Source organism: Amblyraja radiata, chromosome 5, assembly GCF_010909765.2.
Source record: "Amblyraja radiata isolate CabotCenter1 chromosome 5, sAmbRad1.1.pri, whole genome shotgun sequence".
Classification (NCBI taxonomy): domain Eukaryota; kingdom Metazoa; phylum Chordata; class Chondrichthyes; order Rajiformes; family Rajidae; genus Amblyraja; species Amblyraja radiata.
This window is the reverse complement of record NC_045960.1, coordinates 27,877,625-27,900,925: the sequence shown is the minus strand read 5'-3', so window position 1 is coordinate 27,900,925 and position 23,301 is coordinate 27,877,625. Positions and strand designations below refer to the sequence as shown.

Sequence of the window (23,301 nt, the reverse complement as noted above, 5' to 3'; positions counted from 1 at the left end):
GTGGCAGCATTTAAGGAATGAGAAAAGTGCCGAATATATCTGGTTCCATCATAACAACATGATCCCCGCTAATGAACAGCGTTTATTTCTAACTGTTAATTAGGTCATGCTTGCTCAAGCTTCTCCTAGGCAACATAAGTAGCAGCTCTCGATATCAAAGCAGGTACATGCCATACAATGAAGAAAAGTGGAGAGGCAGCCACCGCTAACCACAGTTGTATTTAACTGCATCAATATCATTCTCCCCCCCCCCCTGTGTATCATTACTTTGTGTTTCTACCATGCCACACTTAGTCAACTGATCTGAATCACATGCATTATTTAACATGTTCGACATAACTCGGATTACACCTTTTCCACAACAAACCACGCTTTTAATTCTGTACTAGGCTTTTCATTAAGCGAGGCCTCAATTAAAAAAACATCTCACATCCATTTACTTCCTCCTCCATTGCTTCCCTATTTTGCAAGAGACACAAGCTCCTTCATTTCTGGCCTCCAGACCAAGTGCAAAATGTAATCCCACCCCCACTCGCTGTTCTGTCCTCAGCTAGAACATCACAAAACATGTTGAGATACCCTCCGTAAGGGGATTGCTGGACTCGGAGGGCTGAAGGGCCCGTTTCAGCACCACATCTCTAAACTTAACTCCACACTGCAATGTTTCACTCCATTTAAGTTGCTGTCAAAATGAAAACCAAAATTACTTGAAGAAGTTGTTGATGAATTTTATAAAAGGACAGTCTTTCACTTGTCTGGTCATCATTCCTCCACATTCTAGTCAATAGGGCTGGACGTGAAGATTTTGGATTCTTCATTCTCATGTGCAGGGAAAACAAAGCTGATAGACTTGCAGTTCCTCCTGCCAGCATAGACAGGTTGGGCTGAAGGGTCTGTTTCAATGCTATACGATTATGACATCCGCTAGCCTAGAAAATCTGCCAGTCCAGTAACAGATCCTAAACATGTTGGGTTAGAGTTTCATTGCATTTTCAGCCAAAGGCAAGCCATTCAATCCAAAGGGTCCAATGTAAAGGTGTGGATAGAGTGTATGTGGAGCAGATGTTGCCACTAGTTGGAGAGTCTAAGACCAGAGAGCACAGTCTCAGAATAAAAGGACGTATCTTCAGAAAGGAGGAGGAATTTCTTTATTCAGAGTGAGGTGAATCCATGGAATTCATTGCCACTGTTGGCGGTGGAGGCCAAGTCAATGGACACGTTTTAAAGCGGAGATTGATACATTTTTAATTAGCAAGGGTGTCGGGGGTTATGGGGAGAAGGCAGGAGAATGGTGTTGAGGGGACAAAATAGATCAGCCTTGATTGAATGGCAGAGTAGACTCGATGGGCTGAAAGGCCTATTTCTGCTCCAGTGACGCATGAGCAAATGTACTTGCCTCCATCAAAAAACTAACATAGCTTCCTCAAGATTATATCAAGAATGAATATCTCTGAAGAAGTGTTCCGACCTAAAACGTCAACCATTCCTTCTCTCCAGAGATGCTGCCTGACCCACTGAGTTACTCCAGCACTTTGTGAGTACCTCAAGAACGAAATTCCACATAGATTACAAAAACATGGTGTGAAGCAGGTAGTTGTGGTAAAAGCTAGCACGGTGGCCACAGTGGCGCAGAGGCAGAGTTGCTGCCTTACAGCGCTTGCAGCGCCGGAGACCCGGGTTCGATCCTGACTACGGGTGCTGTCTGTACTGAGTTCGTTCGTTCTCCCCGTGACCGCGTGGGTTTTCTCCGAGAAATTTGGTGTCCTCCCACACTCCAAAGACGTACAGGTATGTAGGTTAATTGGCTTGTTGTATGTGTAAATTGTCCCTAGTGTGTGTAGGATAGTGTTAAAGTGCGGGGATCGCTGGTCGGTGCGGACTCAGTGGGCTGATGGGTCTGTTTCCGTGCTGTATCTCTAAACTATCAAGTAAGCTGCAGTATTGAAATCCTACCTTCCTGAAGTGGACCCAGGCTTTGTGTTGGTATGTCAAGTATCCACCAAGGTCAGAGGTCAACTGACTCCTGTCAATGTAGTTGAACAGCTCAAATATTTCATTAAGCAGCACGCACTTAAAAGAGAGGAAACAGAAATAGTTAATGGTCGCAGACACACAATGAATTGCAGTTGCAAAGCTAAATAGCCGAAGTTTACAATCGTCAAAAATCTTCAAAATGAAAAGTGCCCTTTGTGGCTTTTAGAATGAGCACGACTGTTGTTGTTATTGCTGCAGTGGGCACAAAGTGCAGCAAAGTTTTAATGCGTTAGGAATGCGTGACAGAATGGAATCTATTGCACAAAAATCTTCCTTCAAACCCGCAAGTGTGACAGTCCCAATTTCAGCCCCGTCAGAGTATAGATCTGCCAATGGAGATGGGGATTTTAAAAATACAGACTGGGACATAAGATTTCCGGTGGAGCAAAACTGCAGCAACAAGGCTTAAACCTCATGTAACGTGGAGTGGAGAAATAAGAAAAATATGGAAAAAAAAATTTGCTGAAAAAGAAGTCGAAGATTCCATCTGCACTTGACACTGTCTCGGAAAAGCCGCCAGCATAATCAAAGACTTGTCCCACCCCCGGTCATTCGTTCTTCTCCCAGCTCCTGTCGGGCTGAAGGTACAAAAGCTTGAAAGTGTGCACCACCAGACTCAAGAACAGCTTCTTCCCCTCTGTTATCATGCTTCTGAACAGTTCTTCCATAAGCTAGGCTACAGGCCAATTATCCTCTACCCCATTGCGGACATTGGACTTTGTCTATGGAACTGATGCGTTCAATGCTGAGAACTATATTATACACTCTGCATCTTCCCCTTTGCTCTACCTATTGTACTCGAGTTTGACTTGATTGTATTCAATATATTTTGATCTGATACGATAGGAAGCAAAACAAAAGTTTTTCACTGGACTTGAGTACACACGAGAGGGCGGCACGATGGCGCAGCGGTAGAGTTGCTGCCTTACAGCACTCATAGCGCCGGAGACCCGGGTTCAATCCAGGCTACGGCTGCTGTCAGTGCGGAGTTTGTACTTTCTCACCATGACCACGTGGGCTTTCTCAGAGATCTTCGGTTTCCTCCCACACTCCAAAGACATACAGGTTTGTAGGTTAATTGGCTTGGTGTATGTGTAAAATGTCCCTAGTGGGTGTAGGATAGCTTTAGTGTGCGGGGATCACTGGTCAGTGCGGACTCAGTGGGCCGAAGGGCCTGTTTCTGCGCTATATCTCTAAACCAAACTAAATAACAACCCTAAACCTAAATTTAAACCCTCTGTGAGCAACTGGCAGCTTAGATGGAGAGGTTCCATTTTTTCGGGCTCAGAGATTTCAGTTTAGTTTATTGTCACGTGTACCGAGGTACAGTGAAAAGCTTTTGTTGCATGCTAACCAGTCAGCAAAAAGACAAAACATGATCATAATCGAGCCATTTACAGAGTACAGATACATGATAAGGGAATAACATTTAGTGCGAGGTAAAACCAGCTAAGTCTGATCAAGGATAGTCAGAGGATCACCAATGAGGTAGATAGTAGTTCAGCACTGCTCTCTGGTTGTGGTAGGATGATTCAGTTGCCTGATAACAGGGGAGTTGAACTGCAAGAAATGCTGTCTGCAGAAGATGTAATTTTTCCCATTCTCCCCACAGATGCTGCCCGACCCACGAATTTGTTCCAGCACTTGGGGTTTGTTTTAAAAACGAGGGATGTTGTTTTTGAATCACAGTACAGCCAATTAAAACTGAAGGGAAAAAAAAAAAAAAGTTTGGGGAATTCATCCCCAAAGAGGCCGCTAATGGTGAGAGACTGTCAAAAATTTGTTCGAAAACTACATTTTCTTTTCTAAAAGCACTGGTGAAACTTTGAATTGGCAATATATTTAAAAATGCCAAACCTATATCTTTTTTTTTAAGCGTTCAGATTTTACATCTAGCCTATTGACCAATTATATTTCTCTGTGGATATGCAATGCAAACGACTTATGTTGCCGGAATAAGCATGGAAAATGAAACTGAAATACCAAGAGCAGGAGTGGATGACTTTGTCTGTGTGGGTGATGCGAGTGCCATTACTGATTTATTTGCATTTTAATATAGAAAGAAAGTTGGTGCGTTGACCAAAAGAATGGGTGGCGTTGTAGTGCAGCGGTAGATTTGCTGCCTTACAGCGTCAGAGATCCGCGTTTGATCCGGACCTCAGGAATTATTTGTACGGAGTTTGTACATTCTCCCTGTGACCGTGAGGGTTTTAGTTTAGTGATACACCGTGGATACAGGCCCTGCGGCCCACCGGGTCCGCGCCGACCAGCGATCTCCGCACATTAACACTATCCTACACCTAATAGGGACAATTTTTACATTTACCAAACCAATTAACCTACAAACCTGTACTTCTTTGGAGTGTGGGACGAAACCGAAGATCTTGGAGAAAACCTACGCAGGTCACGGGGAGAAAGTACAAACTCCGTACAGACTGCACCCGAAGTCGAGATTGAACCCGGGCCTCCAACGCTGTATTCGCTGTAAGGCAGCAACTCTACCGCTGTGCCACCGTGACCACCCCAGGTTCTCCGGTTTCCTCCCACGCTCCAAACACATACAGGTTAGTAAGTTAATTGGCATCTGTAAAAAATGTAAATTGCCCCTTGTGTGTAGGATAGTTGCTAGTGTGCGGGGTGATTGATGTCAGCATGGACCTGGTTGGCCGAAGGGCCTGTTTCCGTGCTGAATCCCTATAGTCTAAAAGAAAATTTGACTTTAAAGTGATGGAAATAGTGGGATTATGGATCATGTACAGGCAGATGAGATCAGTTTAACAAGGCGTCATGTTCAGCACAAACATTGTGGGCCAAAGGGCCCATTCCTGTACTCTACTGTTCTGTTCCAAAGATACAAAAACATTTTTCACACAGAGAGTGGTGAATCTGTGGAATTCTCTGCCACAGAAGGTAGTTGAGGCCAGTTCATTGGCTATATTTAAGATGGAGTTAGATGTGGCCCTTGTGGCTAAAGGGATCAGGGGGTATGGAGAGAAGGCAGGTACAGGATACTGAGTTGGATGATCAGCCATGATCATATTGAATGGCGGTGCAGGCTCGAAGGGCCGAATGGCCTACTCCTGCACCTATTTTCTATGTTTCTATAGACAAAGTGCTGGAGTAACTCAGCGGGTCAGGCAGCATCTCTGGAGAAAAAGGATGGGTGATGTTTTAGGTCATGACCATTCTTCAGACCTTCCTTTCTACCTTTCTATACACTGAACTGTTCTATGTTCTCCAATTTCTCATCTTCTGTCGCCTTGGCTGTCTCACCTGCCGACCGGAAGCATGAATAACCAAGACAACTATGTTTCCTCGCGGACTGGGACCTAAAGTGCAGGGAATCAGCAGAACAATTAAGCCGCACACAATATTAAAGTCAGCTGGAAGATTAAAGACCTCAACTTCTATTTTATGAACATCATTGAAAAAATGATTCTCCAGGTAACATTTTAAAATTTGATTCCGCTGCAATAGTGGAACTGATTGTGGATGATCAGCCATGATCACAGTGAATGGCTGTGCTGGCTCGAAGGGCCAGCACCGCCAACTCCAGCACCTATTGTCTTTTGTTTAAAAGCACTTGTTCAAAAACATCAGGGCGCACACGTGAAACAAAGGTCCACTTCCATACCTTGAATGGTGGCTCCGAGAGTTTGCTGTGGACCAGTCCGAGGGCCTTCAGAATGTGTTTCCTGATGCCTTTCGCCTGAGGCTGCACAGCGTAGAATGTGTCCACGGCCCTTCCAAACTGGTGCTGAGTAAAAGCAGGTGGTTACTAAGCCTGGTGTTAACACAGTATTCAAACTTTGCTACATCACCCTTAATAATGCACCCATCCCCTGCTGAATCAATGCAAATAATCACAGGGAACTGCAGATGCTGGTATTAACCAAGAAAAGACACAAAATACTGGACTAATTCAGCGAAGGTAGACAAAAATGCTGGAGAAACTCAGCGGGTGAGGCAGCATCTATGGAACGAAGGAATAGGTGACGTTTTGGGTCGAAACCCTTCTTCAGACCGATTCAGAATTCAGACTAATTCAGCGTGTCAGGCAGTCTCTCCAACATGGATAGGTGACATTTCAGGTCAGCTACTTAAACGTCACCTATCCATGTTCTCCAGAGATGCTGCCTGACCTGCTGAGTTTACTCCAGCATTTTGTGTCTTTCTTTGGTGAATAAACCCAGCTGAAATACCATAAGAGTCATGGGGTCATATAAGCACAGAACATCAGCCCAACTTGCCCACACCTGCCAATATGTCCCATCTACACTAGTCCCACCCGTCTGCTTTGGCCCGTATCCCTCTAAACCTATCCTAACCATGTACCTGTCTAAATGCTTCTTAAAATAGTAACTGCCTCAACTACCTACTCCAGCAGCTCGTTCCATACACCCACCACCCTCTGTGGGAAAAAAAGTTTCCCCTCAGGTTTCTATTAAATCTTTTTCCCCCTCACCTTAAACCTATGTCTTCTGGTTCTCAATTCGACTATCTGAGAGAAGACTCTGTGTTTACCTGATCTGTTCCTCTCATGATTTTGCACACCTCTATAAGATCACCCCTTATCCTCCTGCACTCCAAGGAATAAAGTCCTAGCCTGCACAACCTCTCCCTATACCTCAGGCCCTCGAGTCCTGGCAACATCCTCATAAATCTTCTCTGCACCATCTCTAGCTTGACAACAACTTTCCTACAACATGGTGCAAACATAGCTATAACAGAGTTCAAATGTTTTAGAACTAATTAATAAGCAAATTTTAAGCTTAACTGGGATTCAGACAGTCACTAATAAAAGACAGAAGATAAGGGCAGATATAAAGGCCCAAGAATATATACCTGAATTTGCAGCAAACTGTTTAAAATGATGGAGACCACATCTAATGAGGCATATCTTAGATCGGTTACAATGGATAACGGACCAATTCTGGTTTGTGATGCACTGTTCAACAAAGAAAATAATAAGAATCAACTCTTATTTCAACTCTTGTTGTTTCCCCATTTCACAAAATTATCTTAGAGACTTAGGTGACTGAAGAAACTATTTTTAAATCCATCAGTGAAAATTTCCCTTGAGAGCATTTCTGTAACTACACCTACTCCAGCTTGCTTCTGGCGCTTTGCCGGATCCCAGAACATCAGTAAAGTTATAAAGTTACAATAAAACTCGGCACTAAGATAAATCATTTAAAGTGAACTCACCCAAGACGAAGATTAAAATATTTTAAAGGCCATGCACCACGAGATTCAAGAACAGCCTCTTTCCCACAATTATCAAATTTGTGAAAGAAGCTTTCACCAAAGGACACATTTCTGACGTTCCAATCTACCCCACAATGGCCCTTGCACTTTTAATTTTAATCTGCACTTTCTCTGTAGCTGTAACACTATAGATCCTGCATTCGGGTTCTTTTTCTTTCCTGGTCTGTCCTGGTGCACTTATGCATGCTACAATTTGCCTGGATAACATGTAGAGGTTTTTCACCGTATCCCGGTAGACGCGACATTGATAAACCAAAACCAATACCGAAAATATTTGAGAAGTTCGACAACGTCATCCTGCTTTAGATCAGAGATCAGCAAGCTGTGCTGGGCTCTGGGGAATATCACAAGTGGAGATCCCCAATGATCAAAACTGCCTGAACAAGGAGACAAATAGAAAAAGTTGAGTGTACAAGCACAATGATGACAATGTTACATTTTCAAGATAGACTTGACGCTCACGATGTGATTATTTAAGAGTAGTTACACAGAGCATTTTGAACAGAGAATGCAAAGATAAGAATTGACAATGGTTAGAGGATGAGGAAATGTTCAAAAAGGAACTGCAGATGCTGGAAAATCGAAGGTAGACAAAAGTGCTGGAGAAACTCAGCGGGTGCGGCAGCATCTATGGAGCGAAGGAAATAGGCAACGTTTCGGGTCGAAACGTCACCTATTTCCTTCGCTCCATAGATGCTGCCGCACCTGCTGAGTTTCTCCGGCACTTTTGTCTACAGGGGATGAGGAAATCCAGGGAGAGATGTTATGTCAATTCCATTACTTTAAAGTATCCGATACTCATAAAGTATCATTTATTAATTTAGTAGCTTGCATGAACCTGAGGCAGCAAGTTGAAAATTGTTATTTAATTTAAATAAAAGTAACACACGCTAAAGTGAACAATATAAAATATAGGAACAGGGCACACGGTGGTGCAGCGGTGGAGTTTCTGCCTTACAGCACCAGAGACCCGGGTTCAATCCTGACAATGGGTGCTGTCTGTACGTTCTCCCCATAACCTGTGTGGGTTTTTTTCCGGGTGCTCTGGTTTCCTCCCACACTCCAAAGACGTACAGGTTTGTAGGCTAAAATGGCTTTGGTAAAATTGTAAATTGTCCCTAGTGAGTGGAGGACTGTGTTAGTGTGCGGAGATCGCTGGTCGGTGCGGACTCGATGGGCCGAAGGGTCTGTTCTGTATTTCTTAACAAAGCTAAACTAGGGCAAAAGCTGGAAGTTTAATATTGCACACCTGCAATAGTAAATATTTGGGGATTTGACCTTGCTTCAGTGGACATTTGCAGTGGCACCCATAGCCTCTCAATGTACTTATGTTATTTTATTCTCTTCTGAGAGTTTTGCCCTACTGGCTACTGTTCGAACCCACTGTCAGTAAAACTGAAACACGGCTCCATAACTAATATTTTTCCTAAAATTAGCATTTCTATATTGATTAGAAGGTATAGCATGGAAACAGACCCTTTAGCCCATCGAGTCACACTGGGTCTATTTATCCCTCTTTGCATTCACTTCTGACACACTATAGGCAATGTACAGAGGCCAATTAACCTGCACATCTTTGTGATGTGGGAGGAAACAGGAGAAAACCCAAGCGGTCACAGGGAGAACGTGCATACTCCAGACAGGCAGCACCCGGGTCTCTGGCGCCACATGGCAGCAGCTCTACCCGCTGCTCCACTGTGCCGCCCCTATAACCAGCATCAAGGTATAACAAACTACGAAAAAAATTAAATCATCAACTTTCTCAAATGTTTGTCTGACGAATGTTATTACATTCTTGAACGAGAAGCAACCGTAATGGAGGATATACGAGGTACCTGGGACAACAGCAACTCCTGAATATACCACCCGATCGTCAGGCAAGGCTGGAGAGACTCGGTGTTCCTGAAAACCTAAAAAAATTCAAGCGTTGAATCTGATGAAGTTATAACCATCCAACCAACACCATAGAGTAATACAGCATGGAAACAGGCCCTTCAGCCCAACTTGCCCACACCGGCCAACACGTCCCATCAACACTAGTTCCACCTGCCCGCGTTTGACCCATATCCCTCCAAACCTGTCCTATCCATGTACCTATCTAAATGTTTCTTAAACGTTGCAATAGTCCCAGCCTCAACTATCTCCTCCGGCAGCTCGTTACATACACCTACCACCCTTTGTGAGAAAAAGTTACCCCTCAGGTTCCTATTAAATCCTTCCCTCCCTAGCCTTAAACCTATGTCCTCTGGCTCTCGATTCCCCTACTCTGGGCAGGAGGATCTATACATCTGCCCGATCTATTCCTCATATGGCTTTATACACCTCTATAGGATCACCCCTCATCCTCCAGCGCGCCAAGGAAAAAAGTCCTAGTCTACTCAACCTCCCTCTATAGCCCGGTCCCTCGAGTCCTGGCAACATCCTCGTAAATCCCTTAAAAATTTATCCATTATCACTCTTAGCAGAAACATCTACAATTTACAATCCAATCATTTAGGTCAATAAAATGTATGAGCATTACACATTAATTTTGGCTGACGAGTGAATCTAATAATGTTTCGCCACTGACATTATTTACTTACTTGGCTAACTCTCTACTTTAAAGGTCAATCAAACAATGGCCACAACACAGAAGTAATCATCAGAGGAATAGCTGGAATTTAAAGGTTGCCCTAATTTAGGTTTAGGTTTATTATTGCCACATGTATTGAGGTACAGTGAAAGCTTTGCTTTGCATGGTATCCAAATCAAATACAAAGAGCAAAGTGGAAGATACAGGATGCAGAATATAGTTCTCAGCATTGTTGCACGTCAATTCCATAGACAAAGTCCAATATCCATAATGGGGGGGGGGGGGGGGGGGGAGGCAAATTGGACTGTACCTAAACTTATGGAAGGACCATTCAGAAGCCTGATAAGCAAGGGGATGAAGCTGTTCCTGAGTCTGGTGGTGCACGCTTTCAAGCTTCTGTACCTTCTGCTGGACAGGAGCAGGGAGGAGGAGGAATGACCGGGGTGGGATGTCTTTGACTATATTCTGTGCTATTCCGAGGCAATATAAAGTGCAGATGGAGTCAATGGTGGGACGTCTGGTCAAATAATGATCAGGTTGTAACCTGATGTTTTCTGCTTACGGTTCCAACAGTTTAAAACATCTCTTGCGTCTCTCATAAAAACAAACAATTTATGTTTGGAACACAAAGTGTAAACATAGAAAATAGGTGCAGGAGTAGGCCATTCGGCCCTTCGAGCCTGCACCGCCATTCAATATGATCATGGCTGATCATCCAACTCAGTATCCCGTACCTGCCTTCTCTCCATACCCCCTGATCCCTTTAGCCACAAGGGCCACATCTAACTCCCTCTTAAATATAGCCAATGAACTGGCCTCAACTACCTTCTGTGGCAGAGAGTTCCAGAGGTTCACCACTCTCTGTATGAAAAATGTTTTTCTCATCTCGGTCCTAAAGGATTTCCCCTTTATCCTTAAGCTGTGAGATAGCTTGAAGGGATAGCTTGAAGGTTTCAACAATGGAATGGAGTAAACAGATGTCCATTCAGGCCATGAAGGAAGGAGAAAAATACGCAATTGAATGTGTAACGTTAACATGCGTACACTATGGATGGCTCGACTTTAATCATGAATATATAGTCTTTCCGCTGGCTGGTTAGCACGCAACAAAAGCTTTTCACTGTACCTCGGTGCATGTGACAATAAACTAAACTGAAGGGAAAGCAGGGGTACGGTTGTTAAGCTGTTAAACACATTGGCTAGAATTAGCAAGTGAATAAGCTCATTCAAAATAGACATGGAATATGTTAAAGGAATAGGTAGATAGAGGAATAGGTAAAATGGGCATATGCACTGAATAGACATTGATAAAGATTAAACTAAATGCCTTGTTTTAACAACTGCTATCGTAAAGATGTGGGGAAACTGCTACAGCAGTGTGAAATCTAAAAAAAAACCCCAACACTTTAAAGATCAAAATGGATATTTTAATCCTCTTTGGTTCACTAATGTCCCTCAGGGAAGGAATTCTACTGTTGTTCAACAACATGCTTATTATGTGCTTATTATGTGACTAGGTCTACCAATTGTAATTATCTTTTGGTCGATTCCTCAATTCAGGTACACAAGGGGTGGAAGTGCCAACAACATTCACATCCCATAAACAAATGCTTAAAAATAAAATTAATTAATTTGAGCCAGCATAAACAGGCGACTGACAATCAGCATGGTCTCAGTGGGTCAAAAGGCCCATCTCCGAACTGTATCTCTCAATGATTTAAAATATGGTTTTGGACAGCACATGATTCTGGATTGAAAGCAAAATGCAACATGTAATGAGACTGCAGAACAACTATCATTAGGTCAAAGATCCTAGTGCGGAGCAAGATAGACCACTCCTTCTAAATGCAATTGGCTGACGTGTAGTATGCAATGGAGCGGAACGTGGGCCCTTTTTTCATCCATTTCAGTAACCCCACCTAACCCACAGTGTAATCAGTGTTGCGGGGGAACAGTTTGTGTTAATAAATTATAATTCTGAAAATGAGAAGATTTTTCCCAAATATCTTTTATTTTTACGAGGATGTTTCCATAACCGGCTTCCGTCTCCGCACCAGTATCTTAATGGGATCTTTGGTGCGGAGACGGAAGCCGGTTATGGAAATGGGGCTGAAAATTACCCATGAATCTGCCCATGACCGTACTACATCTTTTTCGTCGAGTGATCCATCTTGCTTGCTATAGGATCTTTGCATTAGGTGGTGTTGTTTCACAGATCAGTTGCAGTAATTACAAATAACACAAAGGAATATTCCTGCCAAGGCACAAGGAAGACTAGGCAAGCTACTGGTACTAAATTAAGGAGGCAAATGCTAATGGGCTCTGCCTCAGCAAGGCTGCCAGTATAATCAAGGATCAGTCTCACCCCGGTCACTCCACCTTCACCCCTCTCCCATCAGGCATGAGGTACAGAAGTGTGAAAATGCACATCTCCAGATTCAGGGACAGTTTTCCCCCAGCTGTTATCAGGCATCAGCTAGAACACAGTGCTGACCTCCCATCTATCTCATTGTTGACTTTGCAGCTATAGTGCAAAAACAGGCATTTCGGCCCACCAGTGATCACCCCGTACGTCACCACCATCCAACACACCAGGGACAATTTACAATATTTTTACCAAAGCCAATAAACCTACAATCCTATACATCTTTGGAGCATGGCAGGAAACCAGAGCACCCAGAGAAAACCCACGCTGACACAGAGAGAAAATAAAAAAATCCATACAGACAGCACCCTTAGTCAGGATCAAACCCAGGTCTCTGGCATTGTAAGTCAGCAGCTGTACTGCTACGCCACAGTGAACTACCAGACTTTATCTTGCACTAAACTTTATCTGTGCGCTATGGATGGCTTGATTGTAAGCACGTATAGTTTTTTCTTTGACTGGATAGCACGGAAATAACAGCTTTTCACTGTACCTTGTTACACAGGACAATAATAAACCAAACCAAGAACGTTGTTAGCACAGAATTGGGCACCAGGTCACTTCCCATGTATCCAGGTCTGGACAATGTACGTTAGATACCCAATAGACAATAGGTGCAGGAGTAGGCCTTTCAGCCCTTCGAGCCAGCACCGCAACTCACTGTGATCACGGCTGACCATCCACAATCAGTACCCCGTTCCTGCCTTCTCCCCATATCCCTTGACTCCGCTATCTTTCAGATATCTCTATCTACCTCAAAAGACTGCAAATGCTGGAATCTGGAGCAAAAATCTGATGATGGATCTCAGCAGGTTCGGCAGCATCTTTACTTTAGAGATACAGTGTGGAAACAGGCCCTTTAGCACACACCGACCAGTGAGCACCCCCACTATCCTACTCTCTAGAGGAACAATGTGTAGGGAAATTGATAATTGATGTTGTGGACCACAGCCCTTTTACGTGGCATTGAATAACCCACAAAGTGCAAATTTCGTTTTTTCATATTACAGAAATCTCAGGCCGATACTTCAATTTGGCAAAAACTGTCTCCGAGTAAAAATAATAGATTAAAAAAAACAGCATGTGTTGCTAATCTGATTTCCAACATAAAATTGGATGGAATAATGGAGCATTCCCAGGGAAAGGCCTGCACCTAAAACTGTGAGCCGACAGCCCCTGTCCGCCTGCACCAGCACGCATTTTCCACCAGCATGCATGTTCATAAACCCAATGTTGCAACTTTCAAAGTTGAAGCATTTGTTAACCTTAAAAAGAGTGCAGTTACTGGCATGCAACAAAATAAAGGCTATTACATCGATCACAATCCTCTGGAGCATGCAAGAACATTTGGGTTAGTTCTCCTAATTAGCTCCAAAATATACCCACGCCCTCTGCAAAAATGCAAACTTTAAAAGACAAAAACACAGCCGGCAAACCTTCATTTGTTTTGCAAAAAAACAAGCAGAGGTGCAAATCATCATTCTTTCAACTGCTCGTGAAATGAAAATTCATAGATTAAAAGCTTCCCGACATTATTCAAAAATTATATGACCAAATTAGGCCATTCGGCCCGTCGAGTCTACTCCGTCATTCAATCGTGGCTGATCTATCTTTCCCTCTCAACCCTCATTCTCATTCCTTCTCCCCACATTCCCCCAGTTATTGGAGGAAAACTTTAAAAGTAAAGCACCCTTGTCTGGAGGCTTTTCTCTTCTACAAGTCATTGACTTCTTCGAAGCAAACCCCCAGTGTTTACGAATGTAAAGGGAAGCACAAGGTGTGTGTACACCCCCTGGACTAGACTGAGCTGAGCTGATGCCCCGGGACGCCTCTACCCACCGGGTAAGAGCCTAGCGACCCATCGCCACCGCGCAGAAAGCGTCCCTATTATACAACTCACCTCGTTCTCCTGCCTCCCCTCTCCAGAGTAAAGGAGACGCCGGTGGAAGGACGCTACCTGTTGCGCGGCTCCAGTTCATTGTTTTCCCTGTTCCGACCCGACTTTTACTCCAACAGACATCAGCATAAGTTGGAAGGGTGGGCTCTCAACAGCCATGAAGGGAGGGGACGGAACACCCACGGCGCCGCATTCATCCCGCTGAGCCCCGGGTGAAACTGGCATTGAAATTCATCACACGCTGATCCAGAAGAGGCAGAGCGCTCTGCTCGCCGCCTCCGCCATATTCCCCCACCCTCCCCTCTTCTGGTGAAATCATTCCCTCGCATCTCATTCATTCAAAACACAGACCGGCGCTTACTGCTATTGGGTCCAGGACAAGCATTCACGTTCAGCCACTCAAGCCACTACTTAACTATTTGCCTTGTCCATTAGCCTGATATTGAAGTGCAGGAAAGAACTTATTCTCCTTATCGAATCCACACACACCAGAGCTGAACACACTTCTCGGCATCTGCATACAATGGTGAGGAAACAACTGCAGATGCTGTTTAAATCGAAGCTAGACACAAAATGCTGGAGTAACTCAGCGGGACAGGCAGCATCTCTGGAGAGAATGAAGGGGTGACGTTTCTGTTCGAGACCCTTCTTCAGACTGAAGACCCATTAATTCTCTTTATTATAAAAAGTTTATTTTTGGAAATTAAAAAAAATGAGGCCTGGTCAAGTCAAATATATTCCAAAACAAATAAAATTCTTCCAAAATGCTCATCAGTCATATATACCTTAAGGCAACGTCTCATATAAGAAGGGTTCCAGCCCGAAAGGTCACCTATTATTTCCCTCCAGAGATGCTGCCTGACCACCTCCAGTTACTCCAGCACTTAGCTCTTTGATAGTGTTGCCAACTTTCTCACTTCCTAATAAGGGACAAAAGGTCAAAATACGGGACAAATTCCCGACGGCAATTCGTTGACCGACTCGGCCGTGGCTGGGTGAAAGATGAGTTGTCCCGGGTGCTGGACTGCACACAAAGCCCAGCCGGCGGGCCAGCTGAGGAGTTTTTGCCTTACCAGTAGAATTATGCCATTCAGCCCATCAAGTCTACTCTGCCATTAAATCATGGCTGAACTATCTCTCCCTCCAAACTCCTTTCTTCTGCCTTCTCCCCATAACCTCTGACACTCATACTATTCAAGAATCTGTCTATCTCTGCCTTAAATATATCCACTGACTTTGCCTTCTTTGGCAAAGAATTCCACAGATTCACCACCCTCTGACTAAAGAAATTCCTCCTATTCTCCTTCCTGCAAGAACGTCCTTTAATTCTGAGGCTATGACCTCTACTCCTAGACTCACCCACTAGTGGAAGCCTCCTCTCCACATCCATTCTATCCAAGCCTTTCACTATTCTTCCTTAAGTAGACTGGCTGTGGCTGGGAGAGGTTAAGGAACACGCTGAAGTTTAGTGCAGCCAACAGGAAGGCTGAGTGGGGGATGATCACAGCACCCTGGTCCTTCTGCTGTGGGACATTGTGACTCTGCATCCGATGGGGTCACCCCTCAAACACCCCAGTGGCCACAGGAATGGCAACGGGTGCTTTGTTCTCTATTTCTCTCTATTCCTTGGAGCGCAGGAGTATGAGGGGTGATCTTACAGAGGTGTATAAGATCATGAGAGAAATAGATTGTGTAGATGCACTGAGTCTCTTGCCCAGAGTAGGGGAATCGAGAACCGGAGGGCATAGATTTAAGGCGAATGGGAAAAGATTTAATAGGAATCTGAGGGGTAACTTTTTCCCACAAAGGGTGGTGTGTGTATGGAACAAGCTGGCAGAGGAGGTTGTAGGGAAAGGGACTATCGCAACGTTTAATAAATATTTAGACTGGTACATGGATCGGACAGGTTTAGAGGGATATGGGCCAAAAGCCGGTAGGTGGGACTAGTGTAGATGAGACGTGTTGGTTGGTGTGGGCAAGTTGGGCCAATGGGCCTGTTTCCACTCTGTGACTCTTGGTTGTAAGCTATCTCAGTTGAATATGTGGTACTGTTCATCCAGTTTGCACATGGTCTCACTCTGGCAATGGAGGAGGCCCAGGATAGGAAGGTCAGTATGGGAGTGAGAAGGGGAGTAAAAGCGGTTAGCAACCAGAAGATTCAGTCGGCCTTGGCAGACCGAGCCAAGTGTTCGGTGAAGTGGTCACCGGGTCTATGCGTGGCCTCGCTGCTGTCCTTGGTGCCTGACCGCTGCACACATCTACAATGCTCTAAAAGGTGTGCTGGGTTCTCAGGGCAACTACATCTCAACACTGACTGATTGGGTTATATTTAGAACTTTTTATTTAATACAGAAGCCAATGATAGGTACAGAAATGCAGAATGCAGCGTGGACTGTTACATTGTGGAGCTGAGGTTGAAGACCAGCTTGAAATACCAGCCAGTAAGGCAAAGGCACTTTAGACCAACAAATGAAGTTTAGTGTAGTTTAGAGAAACAGCAGGACACAGGCCCTTCGGCCCATTGAGTCCGCGCCGACCAACGATCACCCATACCCTAGTTCCATCCTGTGCACTAGGAACATTTTACAGAAGCCAATTGTCCTACAAACCTGCATGTCTTGGAGTTTGAGAGAAAACTGGAGCACCTAGAGGATACCCACGTGGTCACAGGGAGAATGTACAAACTCCATGCAGACAGCACCTGTAGGCAGGATCGAACCCGGGTCTCTAGCGCTGCAAGGCAGCAACTCTACCGCTGTGCCGGGAAACCTTAATTTCTCATTGAATGGTGGAGCAAGTGCCCTGCTGCTTCTAACAAGCATGTCATAATGCTGTTTGTTAGCTGTGTGTTAAGTCCTTCCTCTAAATATGTCTATTTCTCAGCTCAGCCATGAGAGAATGTTGTAACTTGGAGACTTTGCTTTAAAACTTGCTCCTTTTATTTGTTTTTCTCAGTTTAGTTTAATTTGGTTTAGTTTTCTCAGTTAAGTTTAGTTTAGAGATACAGGGTGGAAACTGACCCTTCGGCCCACGGAGTCCGTGCCGACCGGCGATCCCCGCACTTTTCCTCCTGGGGACCATTTACAATTTTTACCGAAGCCAATGAACCTACAAACCTGGACATCTTTGGAGTGTGGGAGGAAACTGGAGCTCCCGGGGGAAACCCACGCAGTTATGGGTCGAACGTACAAACTCCGTACAGACAGCGCCCGTAGTCAGGATCAAACCAGGGTCTCTGGCGCTGTAAGGCAGCAACTCTACCGCTGCCGCCCAAAATTGCTGTTGCTGTTATTTCCATCATTCTGACTCATTACATTTATGCTTTTGATTCCAATCCTGACACTGGCGCTTTGTTTCGGGCTCCTCTCATTCTTATATTATTGTTAAACTTCATTCACCCTGTATAAAGTTCCCAATCTTTCTTTAAAAACGCTTTTATTAATCCACTTGGACCATGGCTTTGAAAATAAGAAACTGTAAGAGGAATGATTTAGTTCTCAGTCTATCTTGGCCGAGCTGTAATTATTGCCACATTTCAGAGCTAATCACATTGAAATCATTCTCAAGTATTCATACTATTTTTGTGGACGCTTTTGAGCTTTGTGGGGTTTGATGCTGCACAGAGGGTTGCGGGAGTTATGGCACATCCGCCGAGGTGGAAGGATAAACTGTACTTGTTCCGGAGGTAGTTTGGGATAAGTGAGGTTAATATAGTCCTGGAAAGCACTTCTTGTCTCCCGCAGCTCGTTCTCCAGCTCCATTTCCAAGATGGTCATTGTTTCCACACGCTCGTAAATCTCTTTGAGGCTCTCCTCTTTATCACACAGCAAATGTTTCAGATAGTCTATTTCAGACTGGTGCCTGCTTTGTAAGAGGATGATGGGAGCCTCAGCCTCCACCTTCTCTTCTTTGTGGACTCTCTCGACTTCCTCGATGATTTTCATTTCGTACTCCGCCTCCATTTTCTTCAGAGACTGTTTCACCACAGCTTCCTGCTGAATCACTGCATTTATCTTTAACACGCTGGACAAAAATAAACAAATGAAGCATCAGTGCCATGTCGTAAGTAAGAACATAGGAACAGAGGTGATCAATATGCGGCTGTACAAAATCAAGAGAGAAATAGAGTCTCTTGCCCAGAGGAGGGGAATGAAGATCCAGATATCGGGTAGATGCACAGTATCTCTTGCCCAGAGCATGGGATTCAAGAACCATCGGACAAAGTTTTAAAGTGTTGGGGGGGAAGACTTAATAGGAACCTGAGGGGTACCCTTTTTCACACAAAGGATAGTGGGTGGATGGAACGAGCTGCCGGAGGAGGTAGTTGAGGCGGGGACTATTGCAATGTTTAAGAAACAGGTACGTGGATAGGACAGGTTTAGAGGGATATGGGCCAAATGCAGGCAGGTGGGACTAGTGTGGATGGGGCATGTTGGTCGGTGTGGGCAAGATGGGCCGAAGGGTCTGTTTCCATGCTGTATTACTCTATGTATGTTCTGAGTTCTGAGTAGTTCCCTGCCCAGTGAGATTTGAAGTATCCTCTCTCTGCTATAAGGCTCCACATCAAACAGCTTTGGGAGATCTACTGCCAGCTTATCATGTGAGGGGCCAGGAATCCACACAGACATCATTCAGTGGAATCCTTAATCACAGTCCTTTAGTTGAGAGATACAGCGCGGAAACAGGCCCTTCAGCCCACTGAGTCCATGCCGACCAACGATTCCCACACATTAACACTATCTACACACGCTAAGGACAATTTACATTTATACCAAGCCAATTAACCTACAAACCTGTACATTTTTGGAGTGTGTGAGGAAACCGAAGATCTCGGATAAAACCCACGCGGTCACGGGGAGAACGTACAAACTCCGTAAAGACAAGCACAAGCTGTCGCAGTCAGGATCGAACCCGGATTTCTGGTGCTGCAAGGCAGTGGCTCTACCGTGCCACCCATGTCAAGAAATGTGTTCTAAGCTGAAAACAAAATGGCTTTGCTGTGGTGAGCGCAGGCCATGTTGTCTCTTGGAGGATAGAACATAAAACCTCTGAACAGTACAGCACAGGCACGGGCTCTTCAGCCCACAACGCTGGTGCCGAACATGAAACCACCTTCCTCTCCACTGACAACCCTTTTCCTTATTTACATTTCAAGCCATACTTCAATCGTGGCTGATCTATCTCTCTCTCTCCTAACCCCATTCTCCTGCCATCTCCCCATAACCTCTGATACACATACTAATCAAGAATCTATCTATCATTGCCTTAAAAATATTCACTGACTTTGCCTCCACAGCCTTCTATGGCAAAGAATTCCACAGATTCAACACCCTCTGACTAAAGACATTTCTCCTCATCTCCTTCCTAAAAGAACATCCTTTAATTCTGAGGCTATGACCTCTAGTCCTAGACTCTCCCACTAATGGAAATATCCTCCCCACATCCACTCTATCCAAGCCTTTCACTAATCGGTAAGTTTCAATGAGGTCCCCCCTCATTCTTCTAAACTCCAGCGAGTACAGGTCCAGTGTCAACAAATGCTCATCACAGGTTAACCTACTCATTCCTTGGATCATTCTTGTAAACCTCCTCTGGACCCTCGCCAGAGCCAGCACATCCTTCCTCAGATATGGTGCCCAAGATTGCACACAATATTCCAAAATGCGACACAGCATCACATCCCTGTATTTGTATACAAGCCCTCTTGAAATAAATGATAGCATTGTGTTTGCTTTCTTTATTATTGAACTAGGGCATCTGAAATTAATAACAGGTTTGTGAGGATCACTCCTGTTTTCCACGCTGCACATCAGGATCATTCCTATTTTCCACGATGCATACATTGTGGCCACAGCTACCAGGTGAAAGGAGGGTAGACATCAGCTCCAGGTACCAATGGAGTGAGGTGACTGTACACACATGACTGTGTGGCCAGGTTCAGCTCCAACTCCATCATCAAGTTTGATGATGACACTGTGGTGGTGGGCCTGATCTCCGATAACGATGAGAAGGCCTACATGGAGGAGGTGGCTGATCAGGCACTCTAGTGTCAGAACAACAGCCTCCTCTTGAATGTCACTAAATCTGAGGAGCTGATTGTGGACTTTAGAAGGGCTCGACATCCGAGGACGTACACGCAACTGGGGATAAATGGGACTACTATGGATAGGGTGAGCTGCTTTAAATACCTGGGAGTCCACATCACAGGCATGGACAACACACACTGCCGCATTGGTGAGTAAGGCAAGGCAGCGCCTTTACCACCTCAGGCAGCTGAGGAAATTCAGAGTCTCTCTGAGGATCCTTCAGTGCTTCTACTCTGGGGCTGTAGAAAGCATCTTGTCCAGCAACATCTCAATCTGGTTTGGGAACAGCTCTGCCCAGGACAGGAAGGCTCTGCAGAGAGTAGTGTGTTCGGCTGAACGCACCATGGGAACTACACTCACCCCCCTGTAAGACCTATACACCAGGAGGTGCAGATCCAGAGCCAGCAACATTATGAGGGACCCCTACCACCCCAGCAATGGTCTGTTCCAGCTGCTATGGTCAGGCAAGCACCTCCGCTGTCATGCTGTGAAAACAGAGAGGATTAGACGGAGTTTCTTCCCACAGGCCATCAGGACTGTAAACTCTGATCTCACCAGGGACTAATTTACTGTTGTGTTGTGTCTTTTAAAAAAAAAATTCCTAAAATGTAAATACTGGTTCTGTTCTGTTGTGTTCTGTTGTTTTTGCATAACCCGTAGGCATTGCCACTTTCATTTCACTGCACATCTTGTATGTGTATGTGACAAATAAAGTTGACTTGACGATGATCATTGCCACATGTATCTAGCTAGATGCCGGTGAGATTCTTTGTTTTTGCATGCAAAATACACCAAAGAGCCGCCACAAAGGTGCTGACAAAGTTACAGAAAGTATTCTTTAAGTAATGGTGGTTGATTCCCCCCCCCCCCCCCTTCCCACGCCAGGTCCCCTTGGAGGAGGTGACATATGAAGTGTAAGTCCCAGCATGGACTCTATCACTTATGCCCCTACACGGCAGCATCCTCACCCCACTCAGTGCCCATTGTGGTGCCACATGACTGTGAGCATTGATGAGTTAGTCCCTTTCTTCAGTTCATTTGGAAACCTTGCAGATGCTTCTTGCCCGAATCCATTCTTGAGGTGGGGCAAGGGGTCATTCATTTTTCTGTTTTCATTTAATTGATTGTCTAAAATGCTTTTGCTGTTCTGGAAGGTATTTTTGGCTACAATTATATGGGCTCAGCATTTACAATAGTCTCGGTTTTTTGTTTGCAGCAAAACCTGAAAAATGTCCACAGGTCAGGCAGCTTCTGAGGGCAGAAACAAAGTTAATACTATTTCAGGTACCCGAATTAAGAGTGTTTAATTATCACGGGAACGATGAGATTCTTAATTGTAGCAGCATAACAGGCCTATGAAACAACACACAGAGATAACATACCATTTAAAAAATCAATAAATGAATAACCCCAATACTATTGCTAAAAATTGTAGGTGCTTGACAAGGTTTGCAAGTTAATCACCTGTGAACTCAAGAAAGGGACTTTATCAGTGCATGCAAGACCTAGTCATCGAGTGATACAGCGTGGAAACAGGCCCTTCGGCCCAACTTGCAAGACCTAATCATGTAACACCATGACGATCATTGAGTGGTATGGAGTGTACTGCAGTGTAGGGAGGCCAAAAATCAGTAAGAGCTTCATGAGATTCATCACTCTGGACATAGGACAGCCCAACATAGAATGATGTTGAATTCTCTGCCACAGAAGGCAGTGGAGGCTAATTCACTGGATGTTTTCAAGAGAGAGTTAGATTTAGCTCTTAGGGCTAACGGAATCAAAGGAGATGGGGAGAAAGCAGGAACGGGGTACTGATTTTGCATGATCAGCCATGATCATATTGAATGGCGGTGCTGGCTGGAAGGGCCGGATGGCCTACTCTGCACACATTTACTATGTTTATATGACACCATGTGCTGCGATAGCACCAGAATAAATATGACACGCTCAATGCCAGTGAAGACTTACGATACTACGTCTTCAAGGTTGTGCGATGCAATATCAGTTTGTTCCAGTATCGTTTCAAATATGGCCTTTTCCTTTTCAGCTGCACATTTCTCAAGTGTCTGCTGGATTTCATGTGCCAGGTGTTGCTCTGCAGCCTCTCGTTGCTTTTTTGCTTCCTGCTGATATTCCCACCGCATCCTTATCTCGGTTTTTTTTATTTCTTCCTAAGAAAATTGTTGGAGAAAATCCAAATGTGATTGATTTATGTAGCAATGTTACAAAATTTTGAGATTTAAAAAATCAAGTCTGTAATTTATCCCATCAGATAAAGCATAAAAATAAGTTTAATTTGACACCTAATTCACTTTCATATCTCAAGTATTTAAAAAGTTATGGCCATTTTCATACTCGGAAATGAGCATCTTGTTCCCTATTGATTTTCTATGGACATAACAAAAAAGCTGTGATCGTGAACAGTCAAAAGCCCATAACTTTCTTAAAAATTAAGAGAACTGAATGAAATTTTCAGTTATCATAGATTGAAGCATTCTGAAACAAATATAAAATAATCTTACTTGGATGACCTGAAATTAAAGCATATAATTAGTTAGTTACCTAATTGTAGCTAATTTCAGACTTCAATTACTAGATCTAAACATCTATCCATTTCTTAATAAATGATTAACATTTTTAAATAGCCTAAATGTCCAAATAATATTCACAAATAATTCACAATAAAACATGATTTTAAAATCTCATTTACATTAATTTATAGGCCAAATGGAAGGAATTCAGTGTTCAATTGCTGTAAATAAATGCCCATTTAAATCAGCTTTCCAGTGGGTCCCTGTGGAACGCGCTGGTTTAGAACGTTCACATTGCGGTAGATTTGTGCCCCAAATGCCCAGAAAAATACTGCAGGATATAATGGGCCCAAAATGAGCTACTCGCAATATTAAACTTTGTATAAAGGGATCTTTAGAAGCCCTTTTTAATGTAAAAATATACAGCATACCTTCTGTGGTTTGCTTTATGAGACCCTGCGGTTGCTGGCGGTCGCGGGTTTAGAGAT

The 23,301-nt window shown here is 44.2% G+C and overlaps 2 protein-coding genes and 1 long non-coding RNA gene across 5 annotated transcripts in view; 1 reads left to right on the top strand and 2 right to left on the bottom strand.

The window, feature by feature from the left end:
* LOC116973120 overlaps positions 1 to 14,696 on the bottom strand; it is a 79,302-nt gene extending 64,606 nt beyond the window's left edge. For 2 of the 3 annotated variants that reach the window (XM_033020833.1, XM_033020836.1), the window contains exons 1-6: positions 14,200 to 14,696; positions 9,138 to 9,212; positions 7,568 to 7,679; positions 6,880 to 6,982; positions 5,669 to 5,791; positions 1,954 to 2,070 (exon numbers count right to left, since the gene is read on the bottom strand). In XM_033020833.1, the coding sequence (XP_032876724.1) occupies positions 1,954 to 2,070; positions 5,669 to 5,791; positions 6,880 to 6,982; positions 7,568 to 7,679; positions 9,138 to 9,212; positions 14,200 to 14,278 (609 nt within the window). In that variant the 5' untranslated portion in view covers positions 14,279 to 14,696. The remainder of the gene's footprint in view (positions 1 to 1,953; positions 2,071 to 5,668; positions 5,792 to 6,879; positions 6,983 to 7,567; positions 7,680 to 9,137; positions 9,213 to 14,199) is intronic. The other variant, XM_033020834.1, reaches the window with a different exon arrangement.
* On the top strand, positions 2,470 to 19,850 carry LOC116973124. Its single transcript, XR_004412002.1, has 3 exons — positions 2,470 to 2,618; positions 8,530 to 8,535; positions 19,838 to 19,850. It is a non-coding gene; the product is annotated as an uncharacterized LOC116973124 (long non-coding RNA).
* The window catches only part of c5h6orf163 (chromosome 5 C6orf163 homolog), a 22,308-nt gene continuing 16,392 nt past the window's right edge, over positions 17,386 to 23,301 (bottom strand). The window contains exons 4-5 of the mRNA XM_033020837.1: positions 22,251 to 22,453; positions 17,386 to 18,219 (exon numbers count right to left, since the gene is read on the bottom strand). Of these exons, the coding sequence (XP_032876728.1) occupies positions 17,772 to 18,219; positions 22,251 to 22,453 (651 nt within the window). The 3' untranslated portion in view covers positions 17,386 to 17,771. The remainder of the gene's footprint in view (positions 18,220 to 22,250; positions 22,454 to 23,301) is intronic.